The sequence below is a fragment of the Narcine bancroftii genome, chromosome 5 (genome assembly GCF_036971445.1).
Source record: "Narcine bancroftii isolate sNarBan1 chromosome 5, sNarBan1.hap1, whole genome shotgun sequence".
NCBI classification, from domain to species: domain Eukaryota; kingdom Metazoa; phylum Chordata; class Chondrichthyes; order Torpediniformes; family Narcinidae; genus Narcine; species Narcine bancroftii.
In genome coordinates, this window is record NC_091473.1 from 252,269 (window position 1) to 267,337 (window position 15,069).

At 43.8% G+C, this 15,069-nt stretch overlaps 1 protein-coding gene across 3 annotated transcripts in view; it reads right to left on the reverse strand.

The window, feature by feature from the left end:
• uroc1 (urocanate hydratase 1) overlaps positions 1 to 15,069 on the reverse strand; it is a 74,891-nt gene that overhangs the window by 5,540 nt on the left and 54,282 nt on the right. For all 3 annotated transcript variants that reach the window (XM_069936498.1, XM_069936500.1, XM_069936499.1), the window contains 4 exons: positions 9,405 to 9,478; positions 6,693 to 6,791; positions 3,968 to 4,067; positions 2,405 to 2,486 (listed from right to left, as the gene is read on the reverse strand). In XM_069936498.1, the coding sequence (XP_069792599.1) occupies positions 2,405 to 2,486; positions 3,968 to 4,067; positions 6,693 to 6,791; positions 9,405 to 9,478 (355 nt within the window). The remainder of the gene's footprint in view (positions 1 to 2,404; positions 2,487 to 3,967; positions 4,068 to 6,692; positions 6,792 to 9,404; positions 9,479 to 15,069) is intronic.

The following is a 15,069-nucleotide window of genomic DNA, read 5'->3' on the forward strand; positions in this document are numbered from 1 at the left end:
TTTTCTGACTGATGGTACTTACCCTCGTGATGGGGGTATTCTACCAGGCAAATCTGATGTTTCTCCCCCCAACTCTGTGGAGACCCTCCTGTTCTGTGATCTCACTTTAAAGCCAATCAATGTGTTTGTCTGAAACTGGTGGAATCGTGAAACAGCAGAACTCTGAGAACATCCACCAGGTCCGACAGGGTGCCAACCACCAACTGGTTCATACCCTCTGAAACCACCCTCCTTCCCATCTCCAGAGGCAGTGAGTGACTTGACTCCATTCTCTCGGGATGTTGGTGATGGGACACAGAGTTCTAGAGGTGAAAACATGCACCATTGGATTACCTTGCATTTTTTTTGTTCTTTTTCACTTCCCATGTTTGTACCCAGGCATTCAGCTCATCCACATCCCCCTAAAGTCCCTTACACTTCCCTTCTCAACCTCAACAGCCACTGCGCCAACAGGAAATCAGCTACATGGAGTGGCACAGTTTGGGCAATACTATTACAGCTGGGTTTGAATCTGTCAGGGGTTGTACGTTCTCCCCCTGTCTGCGTGGGTTTTAACATTTAAGATTATTTTATTGTCATGTAAGAAAACAGATGTGATTTTTTTTAAATTATCAAAAAATATACATAGCAATATTTTAAATATACAATATAACCACAACAGTCCCTTCCTCTCTCACATACAGATCAGTTCACCATCAGAGCCTACATATATTTTAAGTATATACAGTTAGGGAAATGACGTTTTTGTATATATGTAACTTTTATACCCTTTTTTGTTCCTTGTTATTACTGTATCTGGGCCCCTATGTGTTCCAGGTCTGGCTGCCAGTTACATAGGTATCCAGCTGTTCACTTCTGCAGTTTATCGAACTATGAGTAGAGGGGAGTTAAACTTCCAAGCGATTGTGCTACCACCAGTGCTATTTTTATAAATGAGATTTGATATTTGGTCAATTTGTTGCTTACTTCCGTGAAATTACCTAGTACATACAACTCCGGATCTGCCTTGAAAGCCACTACAGATGTGATATTACATGAAACTGCCTTTAGTCTCCTGTCAGGCAGACTGTGATGCGCTATCGATCAGAAAGCAAACACAAAACATAAAGTCTGTTCAACAGGCTTTATTCTACATAAACTTCCACAGAGCTGGCTGTGAGAGTAGCTGTGCTGGCTCTGAGACTGACCTCGAGGGGCCGGATCTAGCTTATATCCCGGAGGGTGATTGGCAGCCGACTGGGTGGGGCTTGATCCATTCAGTTCGGCTGATTGATAGCTGGCCAGGTGTTGCCTTGTCCTCCAGTGCAGGTACATAGGTTTCCCCCTGCAGTAGACTAGTGGTGTATCACCATCAGCAGAAATTGCTTGGCGCCCCATACAGAAAAAGAGAAGCAAAAGAGTGTCCCTTCAGAGACACCGAGTATCCATGGATTCACCTCCAGTGCTCCCCACAGCCACACAGACTCCAATTCAAATCATCGGCAACTCGCGCTCCAGATCCAAGGCTCCAATCTGATCAGGAAGCCTTCAGCCCCCTTGGCACTGCCCTGCATCTTGGTTCCAATTCCTGCTACCCCTTCTGCCAATCTCGTTCCCGCACCAGCAGTCCACAGTCTGGTGTGAGTCCTTTAACCGCAGTGGGTTCTTCAGCTGGAGAGCTTCTCACTGGTCCGCCACCATGGTCACTGTCCCGTAGGGTCGTCTATTATACTTCTCTATCTCAAACTGGGGGGGAGAGGAATGTTCTGCCCATTTTCATTTGCCCTGCACCAGTCCTCAGCTTCCCCAGGGTCTGTAACCCCTCTAGGTCGCTGCCGAAACCCAACAGTCGCAGGATTTTAACATGACCACCACTGGCTACTTTAACAGGCCATTTAAAGCCCTTACGGAGCCACCAGCAGTTGGGCTGGGCGGTAGAGCCCTGCAGAGGAGCACTGAGTTCCTTCTCCTCGCTCTCCATGGGCCCGTGCCAGTGGCAGCGCTGCCGTTGTGCAGCTCCAGCAGCACCGCCATTTTATTTCTCCTGTGACTTCCTCCAGATGCTCTGACTTACTCCCACCCTCTAAAGATGTTGGGGTTAGTAGGTTAATGGGTCTCATGGGTATATTAGGGGAGTGTGGGCTCATGGGCTGGTAGGGCCTGTGGCCATGTTGTACATCTAAATTAAATAGAAACAAATTGGATGTCATTTGATCTTTGACCCACATCCTTAGGCCCAAGCACCCATCTCCATGGTCCTCCAGTCACAGCTCATCTCAGATACATACAGGAGGAAGCAGCCACTCATCAGTGCAATGCTTGGTGACCACCACATTGAGACCTCCAATGTAATCCCTTCTCCCCGTGTCTGTAACCCACCAGCATCACTCCTGGTCTCACACTCCATCCACAGATCCACACTCACCAGCCCACTCCGCCGCCATTGTGTAAAGCCACCCAGGTCGCTCCTCGAAACGCATCACCCACAAAGTTCTGCACTGCCATGTCTGGGAAAGCAGAGAGTGTGAGTACAACAGAGTGTTCTTGTTCATGTTCGCCAGCAGGCTGTGACAAGCAGCTGCTCACTGGGGACACAATGTGGGGTGAAGGGTTTGACAGCTCATCCAATTTTTTTTGAGGGGGCGGTAATGCTGAGAACATAGAGTGGAGGACACAGGTCTAACAGGGGTGCAAGAAGGGAGATGTTGGGGGAGAGGGAACAGATCCTAATGGCACATCAGAAAGTGTGAAGTGGTTCTGCCTTCATCAAACAACAGCAAGTAATCACAATGGGGTTCCGTAAATGCAGGTGGGCAGGCATGGACACAACTGGAGATTGTGTCTAGTCTGGGCTCCAGACAAGGAAAATGGGAAAAATGGAGAGGTTGGGGAGAGATTCAAAAGAATGAGTCAGGAGTGAGAGACAATCGTTTTGTGGAGAGACGAGCAGCCAGAGTTGTTCTCCCTGCGGCAGAGGGAGTGGGAAGAAGTTGGAATAGGAATTAAGGTGTGTGTTTGTGTGTGGGGTGTGTGTGTGAGAGAGAGAGAGAGAGAGAGAGAGAGAGAGAGAGAGGAGAGGGAGGAATAAAGAGAGGGGACAGAAGAGAGGGAGGAAAAGAGAGAGAGAGCTCAACAGGCTCTTCCCATTGCTGGAGGAGTTAAGAACCAACTAGAGTGTTCTGAAGAGAGAAGCTATGGATCTGTTGGGAGAGGGCAGGGGAGTGGAGCTACAGGCCCATCAGACAACTCAATGGGCCAAATGGCCTCCATCCATGCTGGGACCATTGTGAGCTGATCATGGCATTGTGGAGCTCTCAGCCTAATGTAGAGAGTCGACGTTCTGACCTCTGTGGCTTGAGGCAGCTCCCAGTGAGCGTTCTGTTGGTGCTGGGGTCAGGCCAGACACCTGGCCTGCCGGAGGCAATTGGGGGCAAATGGCCTTCACCTCAGATTCTACAATTCTGGCTCTATGGATATCTGGTGGGTGAGGGCATTAAAGTTTGTACATGAACTGTGATATTAGCCAGGACCTAGAGTATGGGTGCCTGGGGTGCATTGCCAGGGGTGCTGGTGGAGGCTAGAAAAGGGACATTCTGAAGACTCTTCAACAGGCATATTGAAAATAGAGGGTTGTGGGTTTGAGGGAAGGAAGGATTAGATTGTTGTAGAGTAGGTTTACATAGATCAGAACAATATTGTGGGCCAAAAGGCCTGTGCTGTGCTGTGCTGGAATGTTCGATGCTGATGACAGTGAGTTTCTGGATAACCTCAGCTGGTCAGACAGCATCTATGGGTAGAGAAGGTCAGTCAATGGGAACCTTCTGGAAGACTGATATAGAATAGTGAAGGGGGAGAAAGTTGGGGCAGTGGCCCAGAGGTGAGAGCAAAGAATGTGTGTGGGGTGGGAAGTGTGGAGAGACAGGTGCAGGGAGAGGATCAGGGATGGGGGAAGGACTGTCCATCGTTCAGAGAGAGAGAGGGGACTGACCTGCACAAAAAGCCGATCCATCATACACATTGGAGGTTTCCCTGAATGGGCTGTCGGTCCCACTTACATCGTGGTGGTCTCGGCTGATCACCACTGGAGCCTGTGGAGGGGCAGGCTTTCCGTTAAACAGGCAGTCAGACTTCGACCGTCAGAGCAGTGACTGTGGAGGGCTCCACATGAAAACTGACTTGTGAGAAGGGGGAAGGGCAGGAGGCCGATGGATGATAGGAGAGAGTGTTGGGCAGAAAGGGAAAGAAGAGCATGCACGAAAGAGAGGGATCAGGGGTAAAGAGAGGGATAACGCAAGCAGGCTTTTTCCACTGAAATTGGGTGAGATGTGAACTGGAGCACCCATTCTCAACGGGGGGGGGGGGGGGGGGCTATGCCCCGCTCTCCCGCCCTCCACCACCCTTGGGGGCTACAGCACATTTAAATAAAAGCTTTGTTTTCTTTTCACTTCACGTATCAAAAAATATTTTTTATGTGAAGCAACCCCAAAGCTCGACTGTGCAGGGAAGGGGGCCCATAAACTTCAAGAGCCGAAGGGGGCCAGATCCAAAAAAAAGGTTGAAGCAGACGATATGGGTCAAGAGTGAAAGGTGAAATGTTTAGGGGGATCTTCTTCACACAGAGAGTGGTGGGAGTGTGGAACAAGCTTCCAGTTGAAGTGGTGAATTTTGACATTTCCTGGACAGGTACATGGATGGGAGGGGTATGGAGGGCAATGGACTGGGTGCAGGTCAGTGGGACAAAGCAGAATAATACTCCATATTTCTGTGCTGTAGTGTTTCCTGGTTCATGGAACATCCTTAGAATGATACAAGAAATGCCAGGCATGGGAGATGGTATGTCTCGAGGAGAAATGACCGATGGGAAGTAATTCTCCTGCTAACTGGTTTCGCTGGACAGATGTTTTCCACTGGCTTCCATGTTCATTGCAAAGTGAAGTTTGTAGAGGTTGGTGAAGAAGAAGGCAAAACCACGTAGTCACTCATAGATCCAACCCAGACCTCACGAGAATCTCTTTCCCTGGTGAGTGGGGCCAATGCAGAGCAGGGACAAGCTGGTAAAATGCAGGGGGTTTGGAGGGGGAGACAAAAGGGAGGGGAGGCCAATGTGGGAGCCCGTCTCTCTCTCTCTCTCTGCTGGTTGTCAGAGTGACATTCTCCCTTGACTGAAACTGGACACACAGAGGGTGGATAGGTAACAGGGCCGAAGCAATCACATCAAGACTTTAATAGTGTGTCCCTACGGTGAGTTTTGAACACCGGGAGATAATGACATGGAGTGACTGGGTCATGTTGTGGGGCGGGGAGTGGGGTGGGGTGGAGGAGACAGGACCTGTCAACATCTGGTTCTCAAGCCTCCTCCCATTGGAACAAAAAATCCGGGAAACAAAACATAGAACATTTCAGCACAGTTCAGGCTCTTCAGCCCTTGGTGTTGTGCTGACCTAGGTATACAGTACCTATAAGAACAAGACTAAACCCTCCCCATCCTGTAACCCTCTATTGTTCTTCCATCATGTACCTTCAATACCCCTAATGTTTCAGCCTCCACCACCAATGCATTCCAGGCCCCCACTACTTCCTGTGTAAGAAACTTACCCCGATGTCTCCCCTAAACCTTCCTCCCTTCACTTTGTATACCTGCCCTCTGGTGTTTGCTACTCCTTCCCTGGGGAAAAGGTGCTGGCTGTCCACCTTATCTACTGTGTGTCTTTCATAATCTTGTGAACCTCTATTAAGTCACCCTTCTTCGCTCCAGAGAAAAAGCTCCAGCTCTCTTCACCTTGCCTCTGAAGAGATATTTTATAATCCAGGCAACATCCTAGTAAATCTCCTTTCCACAGCTTCCACATCTTTCCTGTAATGAGGTGACCAGAACTGAACATAATATTCCAAGTGTGATCTCACCAGAGATTTACAGAGCTGCAATCTCACCTCCCAGCTCCTGAACTCAATGAATGAAGCCCAGCATTCCATTGGCCTTCTTAATCACCCAATCAACCTGTGTGGCAACCTTGAGAGATGTAGGGATTTGGACCCAGAGGACCCTCCCTTCTTCCTTACTGATAAGTATCTGACCATTAACCCTGTACTCTGCCTTCAAGTTTGACCTTTTGAAATGCACCTCTTCACACTTATCTGGATTGAACTCCATCTGCCATTTTTCTGCTTAACTTTGCATTGAATAAACAGGATTCAGAAAGTGTGCAGCTCCAACCTGTGTAAACTCCAAGAAGAAGATGATGTTGCTGAGAGTCGTTCAGTGCGGTGTCTGCCTTGTGCTGTTGAACACTCACTGCTCCTGAGTAATCTCACCACAGCGTAACAGGGACTTCCAGAAGAATGTTTGGGACTCCCATGCCCAAGTTGGGCATCTGTATACTGTACTTGCATACACTTTTGTTACTCGGTCAGTGAATATTCCGGGGATACAGTGCTGCAGGATGGGAGACGTTGTCCTCGTGCAAAGAGCTTAAAGGGAGTAGTTGCTTTTCAGATGATGAGAAGTTGTTTCCACAGTGAAAGGGGAGTGGGTGATGGAAGGAGGTCCTCCCAAGAGTTAGGGAGAAAGAGGGAGAGAACGTTTCCACACAGGGTGGTGCTGCGATCTGGAAGCACGTGGGGGCATATTCAATGGGGGCTTTTACAAGGGAGAAACATTAGTATTGGGATAAGAGCGTAACAATGGGCCAAATGGCCTGCTGACTCATGCCTACCTTGATCCTGCCCTCAGCGATGGCCCGGTTAATTGCCACTGCTATGGCGATCCGACCTCTCTGGTCTGAGTAGAGAATGCGAGCTTGAGATCCCACCACCTGCAGAGAAGGAGTGGGGTTGAGCAGCCGCTGCAGGAAGTGTGGAAGGAGCCCTACCGACTTCTTCGGGCAGGCTGGAGGGAGAGAGCATAACCTGACAGAGCATAGAATCCACAGAGGATGGGAGAGGGTGCCTGCACCACCCCCCACCCAACCCCCCGGTGCTGGCTGCTCCAAGCCTGCTGTCTTGAGGTGCACGGACAGCACAGAAACGGTCAAAATGCTGACAGGAGCACGGAGCCACGAGAGGCAGGAACCTGGAGCAACAGAGGAGCAGCTGGAGGAAGTCAGCAGGTCGAACAGCTTCAGCGGGGGAGGGGTAGAAGAGGGACACCAGAATGTTTCATTCGTGGCTTGGCCTGCTGACCTTTGCCAGCAGCTTACATTTTGCTCCAGATATTTTCCCGTGGCGAGATACAGTGATGGCCTGGAAGGGCGGTGGCAGCGGTGGGAATGGATTTGGAGAGTCCCCAAGGGGGACAGGGGAATCTGGAGGAAGGAAAATGTGCAGGAGAGGGCCAGGGAGAGGCAACTGCAGCTATGGCTGTACTGAGGAGGAAGGGGGAGGCACCATAGATAAAGCCCTCAGCCCCAGAACCTGGTGTTGAATGCGACTGCAGCCATGATGCAGTGTAGCAGAGAGACAGGAGGTACAACACATAAAGGGAGTGCTCTGTCTCCAATCTGGAAAGACACCGGGGAGCTTCCAAGTTGGCTGTTTTGCCACCTCGCACCTCAAACACAGTCATATCTCTCGGGTTAATCAGCCCAGGATTCAGCAGTGCACAGTGTTGACTGTTCACAACACAATGTTTTGGGTCTGGGTTTGTCCTCAGCTTGGATGTGAACTGTCACAGCTCAGCAGCTCCAACAAAATATTTCTCTCATTGAAGTTGGGCTCCAATTATTAATGCGTAATGCAGTGAAACACCCAAAATACTGACATTGTACAAAGAAAATTGGATTTGTTCTCCCTGTTCTCTTTGTACATGAAATATATGAAAACTTAGTGTGTTGCATGTTGTGGGAGATTCTTGTGCCAGGCCACCTGCTCAGTTCAGCTGTTGAAGAGACTCAGTGAGGCAGGCAGCATCTATGGGGAGAGATGGTCAGTCCATGAATCAAGACCAAAGTGAAAGGAGGGGGAAATTATGTAAATAAAGGGAGTAGGAAGCTGGGGAAAGGGGCCAAGAGGTGGGATGGTATTGGAGAGAAGGTGGAGAGACAGGTAGAGGAATACACTGCTCGAAAGGGGGGTAGAGTGCAAGAAGAAAGTTCAGGAGTAAGGAAGGAAGAGAGGAATCAGATGGACGTGGTTTGTGTGTCTAAACCTGGACACCCAGTGGTCAACTACTTCAACTCTCCCCACCATTCCTACAGTGACATGTCTGTCCTCTGTGGTGAAGGGAGAGGACAAACGTGGATGTGAGGGACACATCAAATTTCTCCTGGACAGCCTTAAACACGGCTTCAACATCGACTTTACCAATTTTACGTAACCCCGACCCCCATCTGATTCCAGTGATTCATTCCCACCCCACATGCATAATATCACTCCACCCCCCCTCCCCCTCTATTGAACACTCTGTAAAGGCTCTTGTACAAAGCGCTGAGTGGCCATCTCTCCTCACGATCAGTGCCTGACCTGCTGAGATCCTCATTGGTTGAAGTGCTGAGTGACTGTGGTTCCTGCGTTTCCTGTGTTTCCCTTGGCTGAATGTTGGTGCTGAACAAGAAGTTCTCACCCTCTGGATTGGTTTCTTTGACCAGAACTGCTCCCTGCTCACTGTCCATCGCTGCTCAACCTGTGCCTCTCAGGTCAAAGGGAACTGACTGGTCTCATTCCCTCTTGGATGTTCTTTATCTGCAGGAATCTCGCAGTCATGATGGTGGAGATCCCAGGCTGAGGGAACTCACATATTTAGCAGGGCCCCAACGTTTCTCTGCAGACTGACAGCTACAGGGTTGCATGGAGTGGGTGTAGAGATAGTGTGGAGGGAGCTTCACCCTGTGTCTGACCCTGGGTGTGTGTGATGGGACAGTGTGGAGGGAGCTTCACTCTGTGTCTGACCCTGGGAGTGTGTGATGGGACAGTATGGAGGGAGCTTTACTCTGTGTCTGACCCTGGGAGTTTGTGATGGGATGGTGTAGAGGGAGTTTCACCCTGTGTCTGATCACGGGAGTGTGCGATGGGACAGTGTGGAGGGAGCTTCACCCAATGTCTGATCACAGGAGTGTGTGATGGAACAGTGTGGAGGGAGCTTCACCCTGTGTCTGACCCTGGGAGTGTGTGGTGGGAGAATGTGGAGGGAGCTTCACCCTGTGTCTGACCCCGGGAGTGTGAGATGAGATAGTGTGAAGGGAGCTTCACTCTGTGTCTGACCCCAGGAATGTGTGATGGGACGGTGTAGAGAAAGCCTCACTGAGTCTGACGCATTCTCCAATATAACACTGGCTGAGAAGAGTGGAGGTCAGGTCAATGCTCTAATCTTGAGTTGTTTCCCCTGCTTAGGTCATGGGGACACAGTAACCCCGGGTGATGTATTGGAGAAGGAATTGGTTCCTAGCATACTGATCGGAAAGGGAAGGTGGGTGGTTTCAGAGGGTACAAACCAGCTGGTGATTGGCAGCCTGTCGGATCCAGTGGACGTTGTCGGAATACTGCTGCTTCACAGCCTCGCCAGTTTCTAACAAACACAAACACATCGATTGGCTTTAATGTGAGATCACAGAACAGGAGGGACTCCGCAGAGATAGGGAGAGAAACGTTAGGTCTGTGGGTAGAGTAGCCACTTTGAAACAATGGGAAAAGAAGGGAATAAAAAAATTATCTGATTGTTTTTCTGAGGGTTGTTTTTGTTCCTTTGACGAATTACAAAGGAAATATGGTATTAGTGGAAATTCTATATTTGTATATTATCAATTAAGAACTTTTGTAAAACAGTTATGTGGTCGACATATGATTTTATTACCTGAATCTAGTTTTGAAGAATATGTACTTTCAATACCAAAAAAGGGATATATATCTGATTTGTATTGTATTTTACAAGAAGTTGATAGTAAAAAAGACTGGGATAAAGATAGGTTGAAATGGGAAAAAGATTTAGGACATAAAATAGCTGAAGAAACTTGGATGGAAATTTGTCAGAATAGTATTCGGAAATTAATTAACGCTAGACTAGCGATGATTAATTATAATTTTATTCATCAGCTATATTTAACGCCGGAGAAATTAAAAAAAGTTGGTCTTAGTAAGTTGGATTCTTGTTTTCGATGTGATCAGACGGCCAATACTTTTTTACATACTGTTTGGCTTTGTGATCGATTGCAACAGTTTTGGAAAGGTATTCAATCTATTTTTAACAGTTTATATAATATCCATCTTGTATTAGATCCCGATATATTTTTATTAGGGAACATGCAATCATTAATTGATTTAGGTTTAGAGGATTATCAGATTTCCTTTATCTATTTAGCTTTAGTCGTGGCTAAGAAATGTATAGCACTTACTTGGAAAGATAAAAATATACTAACTTTAGATAAGTGGTATTTGGAGATGAAATTTTGTTTGACTATGGAAAGGATATCTTTTTCAATTCAGGATAAGATGTCTTTTTATAAGTTAAAGTGGACTCCGTTTGCTAATTATATGCATTTAAGTTTGATTTAAATATATGTTTAAGCGTGATATTTTAGTATTGATTAAAAAAAATTTTTGTTGTTAGAATTTTTTTAGGTTAAGTTTTATCTCTTTTTTTGTAAGTGGGTATTTTTTTTTCCATATATAATATTGTTAATTTTATTAACTCTTCACTCTTTATTTTGGGGGGGGGGAGGGCTGGATTAATTTTAAGTTAGATTACTAATATTGTGTTACAATTAATGGGGGGGGGGTTATTTTGTGTAGTTTTCTGATGTAATATTGTAATCATACCATTTTAATTTTTTTAAATTTTTCTTTAAATGTAATTCTCTATTGTATTCATGTTATAAAATTTTAAATAAAGTCTTCAAAAAAAAACTGCAAGAGAAAGAATGAGGAAATAAGCATAAACCCAAACAAAAGTGGGAACAAGATCTAAACATAAAGGTAAAGAATGAAACAGGGGAAAAGCTATGCTCTGGAACTATGAGAAATACAATAAGCACGAGGTTGCGCTTAATACAATATAATTGGTTACACAGGCTATACACCAAGCCCTGAAAAGTAAAATAAATGGGACCCAACAGTATCAGACAGATGTTTTCGCTGTAAGAAGGAAACGGGAACAGTACATGTAGTCTGGGCATGTGAGAAAGTGGAAAAGTTTTGGGAAGATCTAAATCAGGTATTAAATAAAATCACAAAAAGCAACATACCAAAAAATCTAAGAGATCTTTCTTTTAAGTAATATAAGAAGTAAAGAACTTGGCCTCGATTTGGATGGAGCAAAAAGATTTATTATGATAGCCTTAGCTGTAGCAAAAAAATGTATTATGTCAACCTGGAAATCAGAAGAGAGCCTGAGAATACAGCAATGGTACATAGAAATGAATAAATGTATTCCATTGGAAAAAATAACATATAATTTAAAAAATAACATCACAGTATTCGAACAAATTTGGGAACCATACATGGAACACACAGAGAAGTCCTACCGCGGACCTCCACCGCCTAAAATGACAGAATGAGAAGAAGACGAAATGAACACAATTTTCTTGTTTATTTTCATTGTGTGATGACATTGTTTAATGGGTTTAATGCATCATATAGGTTGAACGTTGAGTGGGTGGGGAGGGGGATGGGAAGGAGGGAGGGAAGGGAGGGGGGGGTAAAAGGGGAGAAAATGACAGTGTATATTCAAGAGGGAAATGTTTATGTGTATTTTGGTCAATATGGTTCCTAGTATGAAAAATAAAAAAAATTTAAAAAAAGGAAAGTCAGAAGAGACACAGATACAAGGAAGAGAAGACCAAACACAGGTACAGACACAGAAGAAGAGGAAGAAGACCAAGATCTGCACAGAGAAATAGAAGGTAAAACCTATGGACAGAATATAGATAAAGTTTTTTTTCCAAGAACAAATGAGAGCATTAAAAGAATGGTTGACATTAGAATTTAGTGAAATGAAAAGTACAGAAGAAAAAGTGAATAGAATAGAGCTGGTCATGACAGAAATAGGGAAAAGATTAGAAAATGTGGAAGAACGAGAAACGGCTGTAGAAATGGAAGTGAATGACTTAAGAAGAAAATTGGAAGAAAGTGATAAAAAAGTTAAAGAGACACAAGAGTTTATTAGCTCAGAAAATTGATATGTTGGAAAATTATAGTAGGCGAAACAACATAAAAATAGTGGGCCTAAAGGAAGAAGAAGAAGGCACAGATATGAAGGAATTTATAAAAGAATGGATCCCTCAGGTTCTGGGAATGACAGAAATACAGGAAGGAATGGAAATAGAAAGGACACACAGAACACTAGCTCCGAAACCACAGTCACAACAAAAACAAGATCCGTTTTAGTAAAATTTTTGAGATATACGACAAGAGAAAATATACTGGAACGGGCAAGGAATAAAATTAGAGAAGACAAGAAACCATTGGAATACAAGGGTCAAAAAATATTTTTTTACCCAGACATAAGTTTTGAACTCTTAAAGAGGAAAGAGTTTAATACAGCAAAATTGATCCTATGGAAAAAAGGTTATAAATTTATGTTAAGACATCCAGCTGTGCTTAAAATATTTATCACTGGGGAGCAAAACAGACTGTTCTCGGATCCGGAGGAAGCACGAGAATTTGCAGAACGCCTGCAGGACAGAAGGAGAGATGAAGAGATGTAACAAGAATGAAGATCGGCGATAAAATATATATAAAGATATAAAAATAATGTATATGTAAGAACTAAAGAAGGGAAAGAGAAGGGAAGAAAGGAAGTATGGGGGTGAAAAAAGAGGTGAGCTTTGTTATATGTGTAAAAAAAGGTCTTTTCTGGTGGGGGTTGGGTGGGAGAGAATAACCGTCACTGCGAAATCAGTTGATGCTTGCGAACGGGTTCGCAATCCAAATGGAGAGGGGAGTTGTGGTTGCCCAGCAAGGGATAAGGGGCAACTCAGAGAGAGGTGGGGGGGAAATTTGGGGCTAAGGGAATATTGGATGTGGGAGTTGTTGAAATATTTTATGTTTTAAATGTGTTGTCATACATTGAGCTTAAAAAGGGAAAATTGAGAGATGAAAATGGGGAAATGGTGGTGGTGAGGAAGCAGAAATTAGGTGTAAACAGGGTATGAGATGGACATGTTGAATTATATGACTATAAATATTAAAGGAATACATAACTGAATTAAATGGAAGAGGCTATTAAATTTACTGATAAAAGAAAAAAATAGACATAGCATTTGTGCAGGAAATGCATCTAACTGAAGTGGAACATAATAAATTAAAGAGAGACTGGGTAGGGCACGAAGTGGCAGCATCATATAATTCAAAAGCTAGAGGTGTAGCTATATTAATTAATAAGAATATACCAATCAAAATAGAGAAAATAATAGATCCAGCAGGGAGGTATGTAATGATAAAGTGTCAGATATATTCAGACTTTTGGAATTTGATCAATATATATGCACCTAATGAAGAGGATCAAAAGTTTATGCAAGATATTTTTTTGAAGATTGTAGATTCGCAAGGGAATATATTGACAGGAGGGGATTTTAACCTCAATTTGGATCCAATGTTGGATAAAACTGGACAAAAGACTAGCAAAAAGAATAAAGTGGCCAAATTTATGGTTAAATCAATGCAGGAAATGAAACTTATGGCTATGTGGAGGAGGCAGCACCCAAGAAGAAGGAATACTCATATTATTCGAGTAGGCATAAAACATACTCAAGGATTGATATGTTTTTGTTGTCGGCCCATATTCAAAGGAGAGTTAGGAAAACTGAGTATAAAACTAGATTGTTATCTGATCATTCACCCCTGTTATTAGCAATAGAACTGGAGGACATCCCACCAAGAACATAGAGATTGAGGTTAAACTCCATGCTACTTAAAAGGCAGGAAATTAGAGAGTTTATTGAACTCCAAATTAAAATGTACTTTGAAATAAATACAGAATCAGTGAAAGACAAATTTATATTATGGGATGCAATAAAAGACTTCATCAGAGGGCAGATAATAAGTTATGTAACTAAGATGAAAAAGGACTACAATAGGGAAATAGAACAGTTGGAAAGGGAGATAGTAAGTACAGAAAAGGAACAAGCAACAAGGGATGATATAACAAAAAGAAGAGAATTGGTGTACAAAAAAATAAAATACAAAACATTACAAACGTATAAGGTGGAGAAGAACATAATGAAAATAAAGCAAAAGTATTATGAACTAGGAGACAAAATATTAGCCTGGCAACTTAAATCAGAACAAGCTAAAAGAACGGTATTGGCATCAAGGAAAAAGGACAAACAAATTACATATAATCCAATAGAGATTAATGAGAACTTTAAGGAATTTTATGAACAATTATACCAAACTGAGAACAAGGGGAAAGAAGACAAAATAGAAGAGTTTTTAGCTAAAATTGAACTGCCGATATTGCAAGAGGAACAAAACAAATTGATAAAACCATTTGAAATAGAGGAAGTACAGGATATATTAAAAAAGCTGACGAACAATAAAACGCCTGGAGAGGATGGATTCCCAATAGAATTTTATAAAACATTTAAAGATTTATTAATTCCTCCTCTCCTGGAAGTAATGAACCAGATAGAAGAAACACAAAACTTGCCAGATTCATGCAAGACATCAATAATTACAGTAATACCAAAGATGGGGAAGGATCCACTAACACCAGCATCATATAGACAAATATCTCTACTTAATTCAGATTATAAGATAATAGCAAAATTATTCGGAAACAGATTGGCCGACTGTGTACCAAAAATAGTAAAACAAGATCAAACTGGATTTATTAAGAAAAGATGAACAGCGGATAATGTCTGTAAATTTATTAATCTAATTCATGCAGTTCAAGGAAATAAGAAGCCAACAGTGGCTGTTGCTTTAGACACAGAAAAAGCCTTTGACAGGGTAGAATGGAATTATTTATTCAAAGTATTACAGAGGTTCAATCTACCAGAAAAATATATTAATTGGATTAAAGCATTATGGACAATTGGCGAAGGTAACAGTAAATGGATATGTATCGAACCAATTTAAATTAAGTAGGTCAACTAGGCAGGGATGTCCATTATCTCCCTCACTGCTCACTTTAGCAATAGAACCATTGGCAGAACTGATAAG